The sequence below is a fragment of the Scyliorhinus canicula genome, chromosome 7 (assembly GCF_902713615.1).
Source record: "Scyliorhinus canicula chromosome 7, sScyCan1.1, whole genome shotgun sequence".
NCBI lineage: Eukaryota > Metazoa > Chordata > Chondrichthyes > Carcharhiniformes > Scyliorhinidae > Scyliorhinus > Scyliorhinus canicula.
In genome coordinates this window covers 37,744,194-37,760,782 of record NC_052152.1, presented here as the reverse complement: position 1 = coordinate 37,760,782, position 16,589 = coordinate 37,744,194, and the positions used below count along the sequence as shown (strand labels likewise).

General features: G+C 43.4%; 1 protein-coding gene across 6 annotated transcripts in view; it reads left to right on the top strand.

Moving 5' to 3' along the window:
* The first annotated feature begins 7,526 nt into the window (after positions 1 to 7,526).
* The window catches only part of LOC119968875 (sentrin-specific protease 7-like), a 102,459-nt gene continuing 93,396 nt past the window's right edge, over positions 7,527 to 16,589 (top strand). The window contains exons 1-2 of one of the 6 annotated variants that reach the window (XM_038801801.1): positions 7,527 to 7,925; positions 13,704 to 13,775. In XM_038801801.1, the coding sequence (XP_038657729.1) occupies positions 13,716 to 13,775 (60 nt within the window). In that variant the 5' untranslated portion in view covers positions 7,527 to 7,925; positions 13,704 to 13,715. Of the gene's footprint in view, positions 7,926 to 7,987; positions 8,244 to 13,703; positions 13,776 to 16,589 lie in introns of those variants that run through there. The other 5 variants (XM_038801802.1, XM_038801800.1, XM_038801798.1 and 2 more) reach the window with 5 other exon arrangements.

Below are 16,589 nucleotides of genomic sequence, written 5' to 3'. Positions count from 1 at the left end.
AGGTCAACACCTCCCCTTATCCCAATAACCCCACCCAACACTAAGGGCAATTTTGGACACTGAGGGCAATTTATCATGGCCAATCCACCTAACCTGCACATCTTTGGACTCCGGAGCACCCGGAGGAAACCCACGCGCACACACGGGGAGGATGTGCAGACTCCGCACAGTGACCCAAGTTGGAATTGAACCTGGGACCCTGGAGCTGTGAAGCCATTGTGCTATCCACAATGCTACCATGCTGCCCTCACTATTGAGTCTTTTACCACTATTGCTCTTCCACTCTTACTCCTCCCCTCTTCTGCAGCTGAGCCACTCAGTGCTGTGATCCTGGCTCTAGTTGCACACCCCCGGGGAACCGTCACTCTCTTTTCTAACACCAAAAACGTTATTGAGTGAGACGCATAGCGGGCGGGGTTTCCTGACTATCTGCTTGCTGCCCTCCTCCTGACTGGGGGTCACACATTCCCTCTCTGACTGCGCTCCCTTAAGCTGTGAGGTAACCACGTCTAAAAAACATGCTATCCACAAACCTCTCAGCCACGTGTCTGCACTGCTGTGCCTCCAGCCGATGCTCAAGCTCTGAAACCTGGCTCTCAAACTGATCAGACCTGTGTGACTTCCTGTAAATATGGTTATTCAGATTACACGGAAAGCCTAGGAATTCCTGTATACTGCAGGCTGCGAAACAGGGGACTGAGCTCCCTAGTCATGCTTTCATTTGAAAGATGCTTACGTTAAATTTATTCCAAGTTGAAGAATTATTTGTTATTTTGCAAAATGGTAGAACTCTTACTTTTTCTTAATGTAGCTTTAAATTGGATAAAACTTACACACTACTTACCAATCGGCTCTCTCCTTTGTAGCCCCTACACCAGCTCTAATTTTGGTTGACTGTTCCAGAGATCTCCCCTTGGTGCTGTCCAGTACTACATCTCTATCTCTTTGCTCTTTATTGAAGCCTTATCTCTCTCTCTATGCTTCTTTTGAAGTCTTTCCTCTCTATTCACTCTTTATTGAGGTCTCGACACACTCTGTGAACTCTTATTGAAGCCGCGCCTCTTCCGCGCTCTTTGAAAAATATTCTAAAATGTTTTTTTCCAATTTAAGTGGCAATTTAGCATGGCCAATCCAAATACCCTGCATATCTTTGGGTTGTGGGGTGAGACCCATGCAGACACTGGGAGAATGTGCAAACTCCACACGGACAGTGACCCGGATCAAACAGGGGTCTTCAGCACTGTGAGGCAGCAGTGCTAACCATGCTGCCCCACTCTGCGCTCTTTATTGAAGTCTCGCCTCTCCTCTCTTTCTGTGCTCTTTAGTGAAATCCACTGCTCTTTCCAATAGAAGGATCCAATTGATCTTCGACAGAACTAGGCCCCGCGCTGCTTGGCCATGCCCAGGTCGGGTCCCTGGTGCTCTTGCTGCTCCTTGGCACTCCTGCTCCTCCTTCTGGACCTTTGTAGGCCCCATACTGCATGGCCTCAAGCTGGTCAGGTCCTGTATTGTACTGCAGTATCTCGTTGTGTTTTCTCTTTATCTTCTTAGTAATTCGTCAAATGGCTTTCATCTGCTGGAAAAAAAACTGATCAGCTTTTTCTCATTCCAATTGATGGTGCTGATTTTTTAAAGGTACTCTTTATGGCTGCTGTCTGCCTTTTCTTTAAAAAAAAATCATTCTGGTATTGACAGCTGATCTAGCCATGGAGAATTATGTTTGATTACAACATATTATTTTCTTGGCAGCATACCCTGGAAAGAATGAACAGCTGGGGCTGTATGCTTTAAAAAAAAGTCAAGAGGATGACCTGGTACAGGTCTTTAAGAGGGAAAAAAGAAAGAAAGACTACATTAATACAGCCCAAAGTGCTTTGCAGACAACAAAGTGAAATTTCTCAAAATAAGATAGTGAATAGGATTGTCAGGAGACGTGAAGAAAATCGTCGAAAGCAGAACTCCAGACCAGGTGTAGCACGGTGGCACAGTAGGTAGCATTGTTGTCTCATGGTGCTGAGGACCTGGGTTTGATCCTGGCCTTGGGTCAGTGTCCATGTGAATTTTGTGCATTTCCCCCTGTCTGTGCAGGGCAGGTGAATTACCTTGCTAAATTGCCCCTTAATTGGGGAAAAAAAGAATTGGGTACTCAAAATTTAAAAAAAAAAACCTCAAGGCCATAAATAAGAGAGTCATTGATAAATCTAATCGGAAAGTCAGGAGCGACTTTACCCAGAGAGGTTAGTATGCTGCCACAAATCATAGCTGAGGTAAACAGCACAGAGGAAGGAAGTTAGACAAGTACACGAGGGAGAAAAGAATAGTATATGTTGCTGGGGTTAGATGAATAAGGGCAGGAAAATGTAATGTACAATATAGGAACACCCCAATTTAAGTAGTGGATATATTCCTGGAAACAATTACTGAAATAAAAATTACTTGTATCAGAACAAGCGTTCCCATAAATGTCAAACTATCAAAATATACGCTCCCAACCCAAGATTTTGACTCCAGTATGTAACCTAAACGTGAAATACATTTTATTTAGAGTCAGAAATTAACAAAACACAATCCACAAAATGCATAATTCACAAAAATAATTGGCACTCCCTATTCGTGAAGTGGATTTTCTTCTACCTCACTTTTTTGTACCTGTATATCTGAACAAAGTGGTGAATTGCAGGTATGAAGAATATTTGAATATATTGTTGCACCTTATATTTTTGCTTTTCTTGGTATGACTCCTCATAGATAGCTGATGACACTTTTGAAAATGAAAATCGCTTATTGTCACGAGTAGGCTTCAAATGAAGTTACTGTGAAAAGCCCCTAGTCGCCACATTCCGGCACCTGTTCGGGGGGGGGCTGGTACGGGAATCGAACCGTGCTGCTGGCCTGCCTTGGTCTGCTTTCAAAGCCAGCGATTTAGCCTTGTGCTAAACCAGCCCCTGGTTTATTCTCTTCCCTGACTTTTAAACGTCTTCCTGATGAGGGAACATTATCTTTGAAAGTTTGAGTTCTCCTTCAATGAACTTGAAAGTCTCCAACATGTTTCAATGTTAGTTGCTTGCTTGCTATGAGATGCTTCCTCCTGTTCTTCATCTTGCTCTGATATAGCTAGCTTCTGCTCAAACTGCATCAGCTCCTTGTTGGTCAGTGCTTCACTATGTTATCTTGGTGTCTTTTGCTGTAACCCTTTGTTGCTTGTGGATTTTCTGAGTAGCCCACGAACAGAGGCTTAATCTTGAAGTCACCTTCTGCACTGCCACCCTGTGAAAATGCAGCTGGCTAACAAGCTGGCTTGAATCCTGGTGCATTTTCTCTTTGGTTGAAACAAATGTCCCGCTGGCCATTCTCTTCCAAAGAAAAGCCTGTCTCATCCATATGAAAGATATTCTGTGATGTGCAGGTTTCCTCGTCAATGTTGACGTTCAACTCAGCACAGTAATTACTGGGCACCACGTTGCATGCACTCACATCTTCACTACTCACCCTTTGTTGCATTTGGCTATATCTCTCTCGAATCTATCAATCCAAACACATCTTACAAGTTTTATGCTATTGAAGGCCCACCTTTTTGCTGCTCCAGGTTGCTAAACAAACTCTTAACTTTTTCTTGGGTATTCAGCATATAAGCAGGCATATCCTTTGGTTCCAGTTCCTGATCCGCACATTCCATAATCGCTCCATGGTTTCTAACATGTTGCACACAGTTTGGGTATACTTTATTGCACTTAGAGGAGTGCATTTTAGCCACCCTTACTTGAGTTCTTTGGGATTAAGTATGGCTTGCTTCTGTACTGGTTCAATGGGATTTGAGATGGCTGGTAAGTCCAAAGCAAAGTCTGCAGACTTGGCAACCCATGGGGCAGATGGTGCCTGAAAGATTGGGCAGATTAGTTATTTGGAGGCTCTTGCACTCACTTCAAGGCCTCGACTTTGAGGTTGAATAAGTTCTTATTAACCTTTAAGATCCTGAGGGGTATTGACAGGATGTATGTGGAGAGGATGTTTCCTGTTGTTGGAGAAACTAGAACTAGGGGGTCATTGTTTAAAAAAGAGTCACTCATTTCACGGGAATGAGGAGAAATTCTTTCTCTGAGGGTCGTGAGTGTCTGGATTTCTCTTCCTCAAACGGCAGTGGAAGCAGAACCTTGGAATATTTTTAAGGCAGAGCTAGATAGATTCTTCATTAACAAGGTGGGGGTGAGGTGCAAGGTTATCTGGGGTAGGCAGGAATATGGGTTTGAAGTTACAATCAGATCAGCCATGATATTATTGAATGACGGAGCAGGCTCAAGGGGTTGAGTGGCCTATTCCTGCTTCAAATTTTTATGTTTGTATGTTCTGTGTGTTCAGTGCCTTCCTGAATAAACATTTTCCATTTTGGTTAGTCACAAGCCAAGTGCTCCCATAAGTTGACAGGTATGTTTGGTCTTTTCAGGGATGCTTTGAGAACATCCCCAAAGTGTTTCTGCTATCGGCTTGGGAGTCTCCTGCCATGGCTGTGTTCTGGGTCGAGCAGTTGCTGCAGGAGGCTGGTGTCAGGCATTTGAATGACATGTATCACTCAGCGGAGCTAGTTTTGAGTGATTAGCACTTTGATGCCCACTTCGGAGAGGTTGCTACTGTTGAATTACTTTTCTTGCCACCAGATGGAGGATCATGTGAAGGAGCCACTGGTATTATTTCTCCAGTGCTTAGAGGTGTCTGCTGCAGGTTGTCCAAATCTCTGAAGCATATATGAGCACCGGGATAACTGCTACTTGATGATCTTAGTTTTGGATTTGAGATCCTGTCCTCAAATACTCTTGTCCTCATTTGGCCAAAGGCTGAGCTGGCACGTAGGACCCAAAAAACAAAGAAAAAGTACAGCACAGGAACAGGCCCTTCAGCACTCCAAGCCTGCGCCGACCATGCTGCCCGTCTAAACTAAAATCTTCTACATTTCTGGGGTCCGTATACTTCTATTCCCATCCTATTCATGTATTTGTCAAGATGCCCCTTAAACATCACTATCGTCCCTGCTTCCACCTCCCCCGATGATGAATTTGTCATATATGTCTGCCTTTGTCAAGACAAATCTGCCAAGCTATGGAAAATTGTTCACATTTTCCAGGATCTCACTGTTGATTTTAATTGACTGGGGGTGAGGTGTGCTGTTTTGTCTGGCCACTAGTCTTTATCCTAATCTTTGTTTTTCTTGATGGTGCACATCATCATTAACAGAAGCTCAAGTTAACTTATTATGGTTGCCGCCTTCTAAGCGCCATTGCATCATGGCACTTCTAATTTCTGTTCCAAAGTGACTTCCTATTGGAAGCAGTTGCACCTTGACATTAATAAATGGTTGCTAGCTATCTTGCACCACGTAGTATGTGGTGTCACCAGGGGCTGTGTGCTGCAAGTCAGTACTTTTCTCATGAGATTCTTCAGTTACTAGACAGTTTCCCCACCCAAGATGGCCACAGGAAGTCAACCTGGAAGTCATATGGCAGACTGATGGAAAATCCTTCAAGAATCAGTGCAATGGGGATCAGCTGTGTAGCCTTACTAGACTACATAAGCAGAGCACCAAGCCCTGCTTGGTGAATACAAGGAAGGTGCTGGTATGCTGCTGACCTTAGACTTGATGAAAATCCTGATTTGGACTGAACTTTGGCTTGTATGAGAACCTGTACTATGTTGAGTTTCCCTGGGAAAGATTTAAGTAGGGATGTATTCTGCTCAAAAGGGGCAGCACGGTAGCATTGTGGATAGCACAATTGCTTCACAGCTCCAGGGTCCCAGGTTCGATTCCGGCTTGGGTCACTGTGTGGAGTCTGCACATCCTCCCCGTGTGTGCGGTTAGGTGGATTGGCCATGATAAATTGCCCTTAGTGTCCAAAAATGCCCTTAGTGTTGGGTGGGGTTACTGGGTTATGGGGATAGGGTGGAGGTGTTGACCTTGGGTAGGGTGCTCTTTCCAGGAGCCGGTAGACTCTATATGGGCCGAATGGCCTCCTTCTGCACTGTAAATTCTATGATTGAATCCTTTCTTTTTGGTTTTGCTGGGTATCTGAAGACCTTTAAATTTGTTCCAGTGTTCCAAATACCCAGTGTTTGGTATTTGGACAACAATATGAACTATTGCACCCTATCTTTCACGATCCCCTGGCAACATCACAAGTATTATAAGGTAAATGATAAAACACCAGCCAAGGTACACAGTTTGCACAATCTTGCTAGTTGCATGCCTTTTTGAACCCTTCTATATGCCCAGAGTCATCTTTTCACAAAATTTTTATGGTGCAGAAAGAGGTAATTTGGTTCATCATGTCTGCACCGGTTCTCCAAACGACCATCATGACTTGGTGCCATTCCCTTGAATTTTCCCTGTACCCTTCAGCATTTGTTTCTATTCCATCATCTACTGCCCTCTTGAAAGCTTTGATTGAACCTGCCTCCACCACCTTTCCAGGCAGAGCATTTGAGACCCAAACCACTCACTGTGAAGTTTTTTCTCTCTCATTGCATTTAACTTCTCTTGCAAATCACTTAAAATCATGGTTTTATGAGCAGGAACAGTTTATCTATATCTACTCTGAGCCCATGATGATTTTGAATATCTATCAAATTCCTTCTTGGTCTCCTTCTCTCCAAGGAGAACTGTTCTAATCTATTTTCATAAGTTTCTTATCCCTTATTTTATTATAGCATCTTCTGCACCCCCTCCAAAGCATTTGTGGTGCTCAGAACTGTACACAATACTCCATCAGAGGTCTAACTAGTTCTTGAACTCAGTGTCCCAATTAATTGAAGCCAGAATGCTTTGTGCTTCACTAACTGCTTTCTATCCTGCCACCTTCGATGATTTATGCACATGTACACCCAGGAGCCTGCATCCTCATCAGAATTTTACCCCCTACCATGTTCTTCCTACTAAAATGCATCACCTCACACTTTTCCACGCTGAACTTCACCTGCCACCAACCTGTTTTTGTCCTTTTGGCGTTTGCACTGTCCTCTTCATAGTTTATCCTTCCCAAGTTATTCAGGAAAAGCAAGGAACCCAATACTGACAAGGGGATCCTCACTACAAACCTTCCTCCAGCCTGAAAAATATCCATTTACCATTACTCTCTGCTACTTATTTTTCATGCACATCCACGTTGCTGCGACTCCCTTTTTATTCCATGAGCTACAGCTTCTCTAACAGTCTGAAGTGTGGCTCTTTGAAAATCCGTGTCCACACCACACTGTCCGAAAACCGCCGAGCCCGCCTACGGGGACCCGCTTACCGACTCCTTTCCCCAGTTTCCCCGCACGGCGAGTAAATCCTGACTGATTTTCCAAGGACCAATCGGGCCCATTGGAGAGCTGCGCCAGGCCGGAGGATGGCGGACAGACAGGCCCGGCTCTGTTTGGGCGCTGCGGCCTTCACCATGCCCTCTCCCGGGGTGAGGGGGGTGGAGGAAGTTGTGTGTGTCTGTGTTTTAAACTCGACTTTTCGTGGCCTCGGAGACCTGGAAGGTTTTTTTTGAAGTGTCCTGTTGCTCCTCCCCTTCCGTTGCCATGCCGATTCTTTCCTTCCTGCCCTGGGAGAGGAGGCGGAAACCGAGAGGCCCCCTGGGGGAGGCGCTACCTTGTTAGAGAATAATCGGGCAGCCAAGGCTCAGGCCCTTGGCTCTGTCAGGCGGCGTAGGGGGGCAGAGAGGTGGCTGGTCCTGGCCTGGCCTAGCTCGGCCTGGGCCTGTCTCCGCGCCCGGCCCGGGCAGTGGGCGCCCTCGGCCTGTGTTGCTGTGACCGTTACCGAGTTTCCTGCCAGCTGACGGATTGAAAGCTGCGAGCCCCCTCCCGGTTATTTGTTTGTGTTTTACCTTTTTTTAAAAAACCAATAAGTTTCCCCAATCCAAGTCACATATTTCCCTGGGAATCCCTCTCTTCAGGTGAGTGCTAATCTCCTCCCTGGTTGTTTAAAAAAAAAACACATTATTTTGGGTGTTTGCAGTTTGGTTTAGGCGTTGAAGCGAGTCGACTGCACCTTGTTTTGTTTTGTTTTTGCTGCTGGGAGATCTGTACGAATGTAAATCCTCCTCCGGCAGGGAGGGGGAATCAGCATCAATCAGCCTTGCTTAGCAAAGGTATGACATACAACCCACCATTAGAGTTTGGAGACTCCCAAAACAACCCTGAAACTTATTTTCGACTGTTTCTCATTCACTTGGATCATGCATCATGCAAAACAAAAAACCCTCCACCAAGAGGTAGGAAATACACAGTCAAAATTGTCTTTTCATGTGATTTCTTAGTTTGCGTTGGGTGAACAAATATACCTAGAAATCGCAGTCCTTTAATTTTAATTAGGTTGCCTTGTTCAAGAATTCTGTAGATGTACACTGGATTGGAATTTGACTTGAAATATTATTTGTTGTAACACCGTCTTGTATGTGGCATTTCTGACAGTGACTCAGATGATATGTTGTTTCATAAGGGGTAGCACACGTGGCTAGCACTGTGGCTTCCTCCCACAGTCCAAAGACGTGCAGGTTAGGTAGATTGGCCATGCTAAACTGCCCTTCGTGTCCAAAAAGGTGAGGAGGGGTTATTGGGTTATGGGGCTAGGGTGGAAGTGACGGCTTGAGTAGGTCAGTGCAGACTCGATGGGCTGAATGGCCTCCTGCACTGTATGTATCTCTGTCTATGTAACAACACTCTCCTGAACAAGGTGAAATTATATCGGACGGCACGGTAGCACAGTGGTTAGCACTATTGCTTCACAGTGCCAGGGAGTCTGCACGTTCTCCCTGTGTCAGCGTGGGTTTCTTCCGGATGCTCCGGTTTCCTCCCGCAAGTCCCGAAAGACTGCTTGTTAGGTGAATTGGACATTCTGAATTCTCACTCTGTGTACCCGAACAGGCGCTGGAGTGTGGTGACTTGGGGATTTTCACAGTAACTTCATTGCAGTGTTGACGAAAGCCTACTTGTCACACTAATAAAGGTTATTATTATTGAAGTGCTACAGAAATTTAATGCGATGGGTCGAAGCCGGTGCAAAGTTCCTGAAAAGTTGTTAATATTTAAGTTGGGATCAGAAAGACAGGGTATTGATTTGAAGGGTGAGCAGAAAAATACTAAACATCACATGTACTTTTACAAAAGAAAGTACTGCAAATGCTGGAAATCTAAAATAAAATGCAGGAAATACTCAGCAGGTCACGCAGCAGCTGTACAGAGAAAAAAGTTAATTTTTCAGGTTATCATCAACCTGAAACATTTGGCGGGCTTTAATGGACCTGACCGGAGTCTTGCCCATGATTGGAGAACCATTGGGGAACCCCTGAAACTTCTATGGGGGTAGCTATATGGGATGAAGTGCCCATGACGGACTTAATTGGCCACTATCTACAGGAGTGGGGACTGGGGGGACTGCCTGCCTGCTGGCCAAGAGCTGCAGGACTCTGATTAGCCATCAGCACCCTGGGCCCAGGATCATTGAGGGATTTGCGACCAAAGTTGATTTGAAGGGGATGAAAAGAAAGGGCTTTGGAGAGGCTTTCAGTGCACTCCTGGCCCCTCGATATTGAGTTCCTCGATTAGGCACTGAGGGAGCTGCTGACAAACCCAAGGGTGGGTGTGTAGTCTTTGGGAGGTGCAGGAGGTACATGTAGCTCCCATTTAATCCCCAAGCTAGCAGTGAAGTGCCTTGGTCTCGGGAGAGTCGATGTCCTTTGATTCATTAATGAGCCTAATTGACATCCTGGATTGGGCCCTTAGTTGGGGACAGTTTTCCTGATGCTGGCAATCTGATGTGGGCACTCCCAAGATCCAAACTGCATGGGACAGTGGACGAATAAGACAGCCAGCGGCAGTAAAACTGTCCTCAATTAAGATCATAAAACATAGGAACAGAATTAGGCCACTCGCCCCTCGAGTCTGCTCCCTCCCCCCAAAAAGTCCAGGACAATTCAGTGACACTTTGGTCACAGGGGTGACCAATAAGAGAAAAGTCACCAAAGTCACTTGGAAGTGAATTCTTGACAAATGAGTAAAATTGTTCATGAAAATTAAACGTTAATATTCTATGAACTGGATTATGTTATTTAGTTTTGAATGTACAACTTGATACCTTTTTGACACCATTGTTTCGAGGCAATATTGTTTTGAAATTAGGGTGAGTTGACTAAAGCATCTTCAGTTTCACAGTATTTTTGTGATATCCATTGTAACAGTAATTGAATTCTCAAAATAATATTTAAAAATAAATGTAATACTTTTGTACAAAGATAGAATTTTAGGCAATAGTTGTTAAATGCTTAGAATTTTTCAGGTGTATTTTCCAGCTCAGTACTTTGGGGTGAGATGCAGTCCAGAGTCCTTCCACAGTCTGGCAGGCTTTATTTGTTTGTGAAAGCAAATATAATGGTACATAATCCATGCCCACCTCTCTGGCAACCTTCTGTTTTAAAATAATTGCAATTCATGGTTTGAGGATGTGTGGAGAGTGGAATTTTTGAATTCCTAATGATTTACAGCAATGCTCTTATCAAAAGTGCAGTGTAATAGCGTGTTTATATATTAAATTGTGCTGGTGCTTTGAAAATCACCCGATCAGACCAAGAAGAGGTTCATGGTTTTGAAAAGACAAATCTCTTTTATTTTTTGCCATGGTGTTGCCATTTGCAGATGAGATGTTTTGGTACCAGAGGTGTCAGCATTATTTCCCTTGTATTACAGTGCTTGGGTGAGCGTAGGTTAATAGATGGTAATGTGATCCAGTTGTGCATTGGAACAGTCAAATCTAGAGGGGACAAAAGCATAGATGAAAGTTTTAGCAGACAATGAACTGAGACAGGGAATGTTAGAACTAGGGAATGTTAAATAGGTGGAAATAGGCTGTTTTGTTGCTGTGAATATGGCCAGAATCTCATATTGGAATCAAAGTTGACACCAAGGTTTCAAGCAATTTGGTTTAGCTTGGACAGTTGCCTGGGAAAGGGATGGAGTTTGTAATGAGGAACAAAAACAATGGATTAACTCTCAATATTAAAATAAAAGAATTGCTTGCATTTCAATATCTTTTTTCTTGACCCCAAGGCATCCCAAATCACAGTGAAATATTTTTGAAGTATAGGCACTAGTTGGAAATGTAGCAGCCAAATAGCGCACAGCAAGCTGTCATAAATGACAGTATGATAATGACCAAATAGTCTGTTTTTTGTTATGATGTTGATTTGAGGGATAAATAATGGTCATGACACCCTGATGTATTTCAAAATAGTGCTGTGGGCTCTTTTCATCCACCTAAGAAGGCCGAGAGTACCTTTGGTTTATTGTCTATTGGGCCCTTAATTGGGGACAGTTTTCCCGACACTGGCAATCTGATGCAGATGCTCCCAGGATTCCCAGGAAAATGGCATTATCAACAGTGCAACACTACCGTTGTGCAGCTTTGGAGTCAGCCTTGATTATTGTGCTGAAATCCTGGAGTCGCATGCTTCTGACTGGGAGGCAATTGTGCTACCAGCTGAGCCACAACTGACACTGAGTTGAAGGAAACATCAGCTCTTCCACTGCTGTATGTCAGACAAACAGTCTGATATGAAGGTGAGAATTTTTAATTTGACATATTGGAAAACCAGTGAAAGAAAGTAAAACTACGTAATGGGAACGTTTGTTCAATAGGATGCAGGAAACGGGGTTTTAGTTGAGCTGACGTTTATGGAGAGCGGCGAATAGAAGTTGACATTGAAATAAATCTGGAGGTGACAAAATCCTGAATCGAATGAGCTGTATTGGGGCTGAGATCAGCAATGTTAGAGGTAGGAGTAGATGATCTCCGTGAGGAAAGGATATAAGGTCAGGCTTAGCTATCTAAGTGATATGTAGGCTACAAAGTTGCTGCGATTATGGTTATTGCCTGAGCTGGGAATGAACTCTGGGTGCATTAATTTCTAGAATATACTGTACAGGTGAATACATTTCTTAATTTTGAATCTGGTGGACATTAGGGCTATGATGTTTTTATTTTGTCTTGTATCCATCGACAAATGCTTTTTTTGAGTGTGGAGCGAAAGTTAAGATAGTATCTTATTGAAGCACATATCATAAGTTCATAAGATATAGGAGCAGAATGAGGACATTTGGCAAATTGAGTCTGCTCCACCATTCTATCATGGCTGATATGTTTCTCATCTGTTACCTACCTACCATGCGACAGACCAAGAGCTGGATTGCAAAATCAGCCCCCCAGATCGCATAACCTAGGAGCAGGAGTAGGCAATATAGCCTCCAGAGCCTCAACACCTTCAGTGTGATCCTGGCGGATCCCATCCTGGCCTCAACTCCACTGCCCTGCTGTTCTCCATAACCCTTCAACTCATTACCAATTAAAACTCTGTCTAACTCCTCCTTAAATTTACGCACTGTCCCTGCATCCACCACACTCTGGGGTAGCGAATTCCACAGATTCACAACCTTTTGGGCGAAGTAGTTTCTCCTCAAATCTTTTTTAAATTTGCTATCTCTTTTATTCTAAGATTATGACCTCTTGATTTAGAATGCCGCACAAGAGGAAGCATCTGCTTCTCGTCTACTTTATCCATACCTTTTAACATGTTGTGTACCTTGATTTGTTTCTGCTTCCACTAAGAAGGGATGGATGTTTCTGCTTCCACGAAGAATGGATGGATGTATCACTTTTTTTATACTCCATTCCTGAATATTTAGTGCAGGAAAACAAGATTCTGCTTCCCAAAAGTCCTGTGGCACCCATTCAGCAATTCTATTGGGATTCTTGGGTGCCTATGGCTGAGTATCAAATACTAAAGTACTTCTGGGCATTAAGTACTATTTTAATAATGATGCAGGGTTATTCCAATAGTAATTGCGCAGGAGAATTTAATTCTTGGGGGGGGGGGGGGGGGGGGGTGTTGAAAGTGATTCTGCTGAAGACCCACAGGGGATTTGTATCCCCTCAATAGACATAAACAGAAAATTTAAATGTTCAGGAAGCAACTGCTCGTACTTAAAATATGTTTGTGCCGATTGCTACTTTTATCGTTGCCCATTGATACATTATAGGAAATATGAATATATGCACATTCTATTTTGTTTATAGTTTGATAATTGGAGTGTTCATTTATTAATGAATCATTGTTCATTTTGCATCAATAAGATTGGTATAGATTTTGGATTCATCTGTGTTACCATCACCAAGATGCGGCAAGTGCAACTAGTGCTTCAAGTTTCACTTTGAGTGAATCTTCACTAACTTCCTATCTATTCAACTCTGGAGCTGCTTTTAGAAGTTTCTGTGGCGTAAACTGGTTTTGTTGTAAGCTGATATTTTGTACATTTGTTCATCCACAGTCCTCCCACTTTATTTGCAGAATTTTTGCTATTTTAGGTAATATTTCTTTTTGGAAAACAGGCCACTTCATATTTATCTTTCTTAAAAACTACATTTACCGATACCTACCAAGGGCCCAGCGCATCGCTGGAACAACAGTATCTTGTCAATCCCATTTATTGCCACTGTTTGATTTCTCTACTTCAAACTACCCTGTAGCAGGGGCTGGTTTAGCACAGTAGGCTAAACAGCTGGCTTGTAATGCAGAACAAAGCAGCAGCGCAGGTTCAATTCTTTTCATTTAGAAATATTGACAACAATGTTTGCAATTGTCTTGTTGTTCAAACATTTCTAAAAATTGTGTTCTTGCACATAGTGGCTGCCCCAAATGGATAGACGTAGGGGGTCAACTCAACCTGCTGGCCAGGATGGATCTGGGACATTGAAGGTACAAAGTTCAACTTTATTGTTGGGTCTGCAACTTCAACTTTACTATTAACTCCTCTTCTGCTTGTATGGTTTATTGCTTTCCCGATGAAGGCAACAGATTATTACAGAATGCATTCTTTCTCAGTGCTGTTAAGATGCCAGTGTTCACTATAAATCAGAGTCCTACTTGATATTCGATTTGAGGGTTATGAAGAATAATTGAAGTTGATGATTGTAACTGAGTGATTTGGCTTTCATTTTGTCTGCAGCAAGTTGGTGGCAATTACCAATTGGAAAAGTAATTGGTCTAAAAGTGGACAAACTGGTATAAATTATCAAGGGAATTCAAACGCAAATTATATCCAATGCAGGTTAGGTTTCTGCGATCTTAGTTTAAAAGGTATTGCTTTGGATGCCAGATCTGACCGTAGAACTCCCTCGCCCCAAATTGAATTCTTAACCCAGGTGGGATTTTGCGAATTGACCCCATTTTTGCAGGCCTTCAAGGAGGTACTTAGAATTAAGCTTTTTTTTATAGGTGCAAAGACCTTTAAAATGCTTGAAGAAACTGACAACTGTACATTAATGGAAATAATTAATGATTCTGTGTATTTTTAAAGGTTACTCACAAGTGGTGGACTGAACACTGATTAAAATGCTTTTTTTTGTAATAAACCAATTTTCAGCTGCATTAGTAAAACTTAACCAGGTTACCACTCTTTAACCTGTTATGACCCCCATAGAGGCCAAGGACTGTGCTCATTCGATTTCCGCCTTACATAACTGGGTGTGAACTCTCCCAGTAATTGGGGGCGGGGTTTCCTCTTAAGAAGGGAAATCTAATCCATAAAAACCCTGATCTGGGTGCAGGTCAGGGAGGGTGGCCCTTCAGGGAGAGGAGCAGTAGGTTTCATGATTTTGTGTATACAGCAGTAAACCAGTCGCAATGTGTTCCTGTCGCCTCTCCCGTTTGGGTTCTACAAAATCTATCGAGGAATGTTTTAAAAAAAAAATATGTATTTCTTTTTTCCAATTAAGGGGCAATTTGGCGTAGCCAGTCTACCCAACCTGCACATCTTTGGTTTGTGGGGGTGAGACCCATGAGACACAGGGAGAATATGCAAACTCCACATGGGCAGTGGGCCGGGATTGAACTCTGGTCCTCGGTGCTGTGAGACAGCAGTGCTGACCACCGTGCCGCCCATCAAGGAATGTTCTTTAATGCAATGGAGTTCTAAAATCCTGCCTGGTTCATGACAGATTTTACATTTAGTGAATTTGAACAGAAACCTGAGCAAAGAAAAATCATTTCTGGAAACTAGTGCAATTTGAACACATTTTCACTCTGACTGCTAATTGTTCCCAAAGCAGAAACACTGCTGTTAGAAACTTAGTTGCCATAATATTTGATCATCTTAGATGGCAGGCACAGACATCCATTGACTCTGATTTATTTGTGTGGCGCAGTGCTTAGCACTGCTGCCTCCTGACGCCGAGGACCCAGGTTCGATCCCGGCCCCGGGTTACTGTCTGTGTGGAGTTCGCACACTCTCCCTGTGTCTGCATGGGCCTCACCCCTACAAACCCAAAAGATATGCAGGGTAGGTGGATTAGCCATGCTAAATTGCCCCTTAATTGGGGAAAAAAAGAACTGAGTACTCAAAATTTATAAAAAAACATTGATTTATACTACATCTTTGAGTGAATATGTAGACAATTGAGTGAATAAGCATATATCTGTGTTTTCCCCTACTCCTCCCACCATTTATACTTTGCATTGATATGACTGGTCCATTATTTGCTGGGGAAGGGCATCTAACAACGTCGGAGTTAGATTTTCCATTGCATATTTGGGTTTTTGTTTTGTATGGCGGGTTGCTGAAAGTTCAAGCTGATAACCACGCAGTGAGGGGAAGCAGGGTATATGGGAACGCAGTGAACAGGGAAAACAATTCTCTTATTACCGTAGCTAATCCTGTCAAATAATTGTGAAATTAGCAATGCCAAGAAGTGTCAATTAGAGTGGGTGAATTAATTGTCAGATCAGATAGAGTGATAGAAATAAGCAAGAGAACGCAAAATTGGTTTGAGAGAGAAGAGGTAAAGGAAAAGTTTTTTTATGAAAAGTACTTTACAATTTTACATTTTGAAAATCTCCAATGACATTTAAAATTTGAAGAACTGAGGTCCTCATTTATTATTGTTCATTTTCAGTGCCCCAACTTGATTTCTAGTAATCAATAGGTCGGCAAAAGGGTACGTACATTGAAATGGACAGGTCTTTTAAAAAATAATAATCTTTATTATTGTCACAAGTAGGCTTACGTTAACACTGCAATGAAGTTACTGTGAAAATCGCCACTCTACGGTGCCTGTTCGGGTACACTGAGGGAGAATTCGGAATGTCAAAATCACCTAACAGCACATCTTTAGGACTTGTGGGAGGAAATCATAGCACCCGGAGGAAACCCATGCAGACACGGGAGAACGTGGCAGCATGGTAGCATTGTGGATAGCACAATGGCTTCACAGCTCCAGGGTCCCAGGTTCGATTCCGGCTTGGGTCACTGTCTGTACGGAGTCTGCACATCCTCCCTGTGTGTGCGTGGGTTTCCTCCGGGTGCTCCGGTTTCCTCCCACAGTCCAAAGATGTGCAAGTTAGGTGGATTGGCCGTGATAAATTCCCCTTAGTGTCCAAAATTGCCCTTAGTGTTGGGTGGGGTTACTGGGTTATGGGGATAGGGTGGAGGTGTTAACCTTGGGTAGGGTGCTCTTTCCGGGAGGCGGTGCAGACTCGATGGGCCGAATGGCCTCCTTCTGCACTGTAAATTCT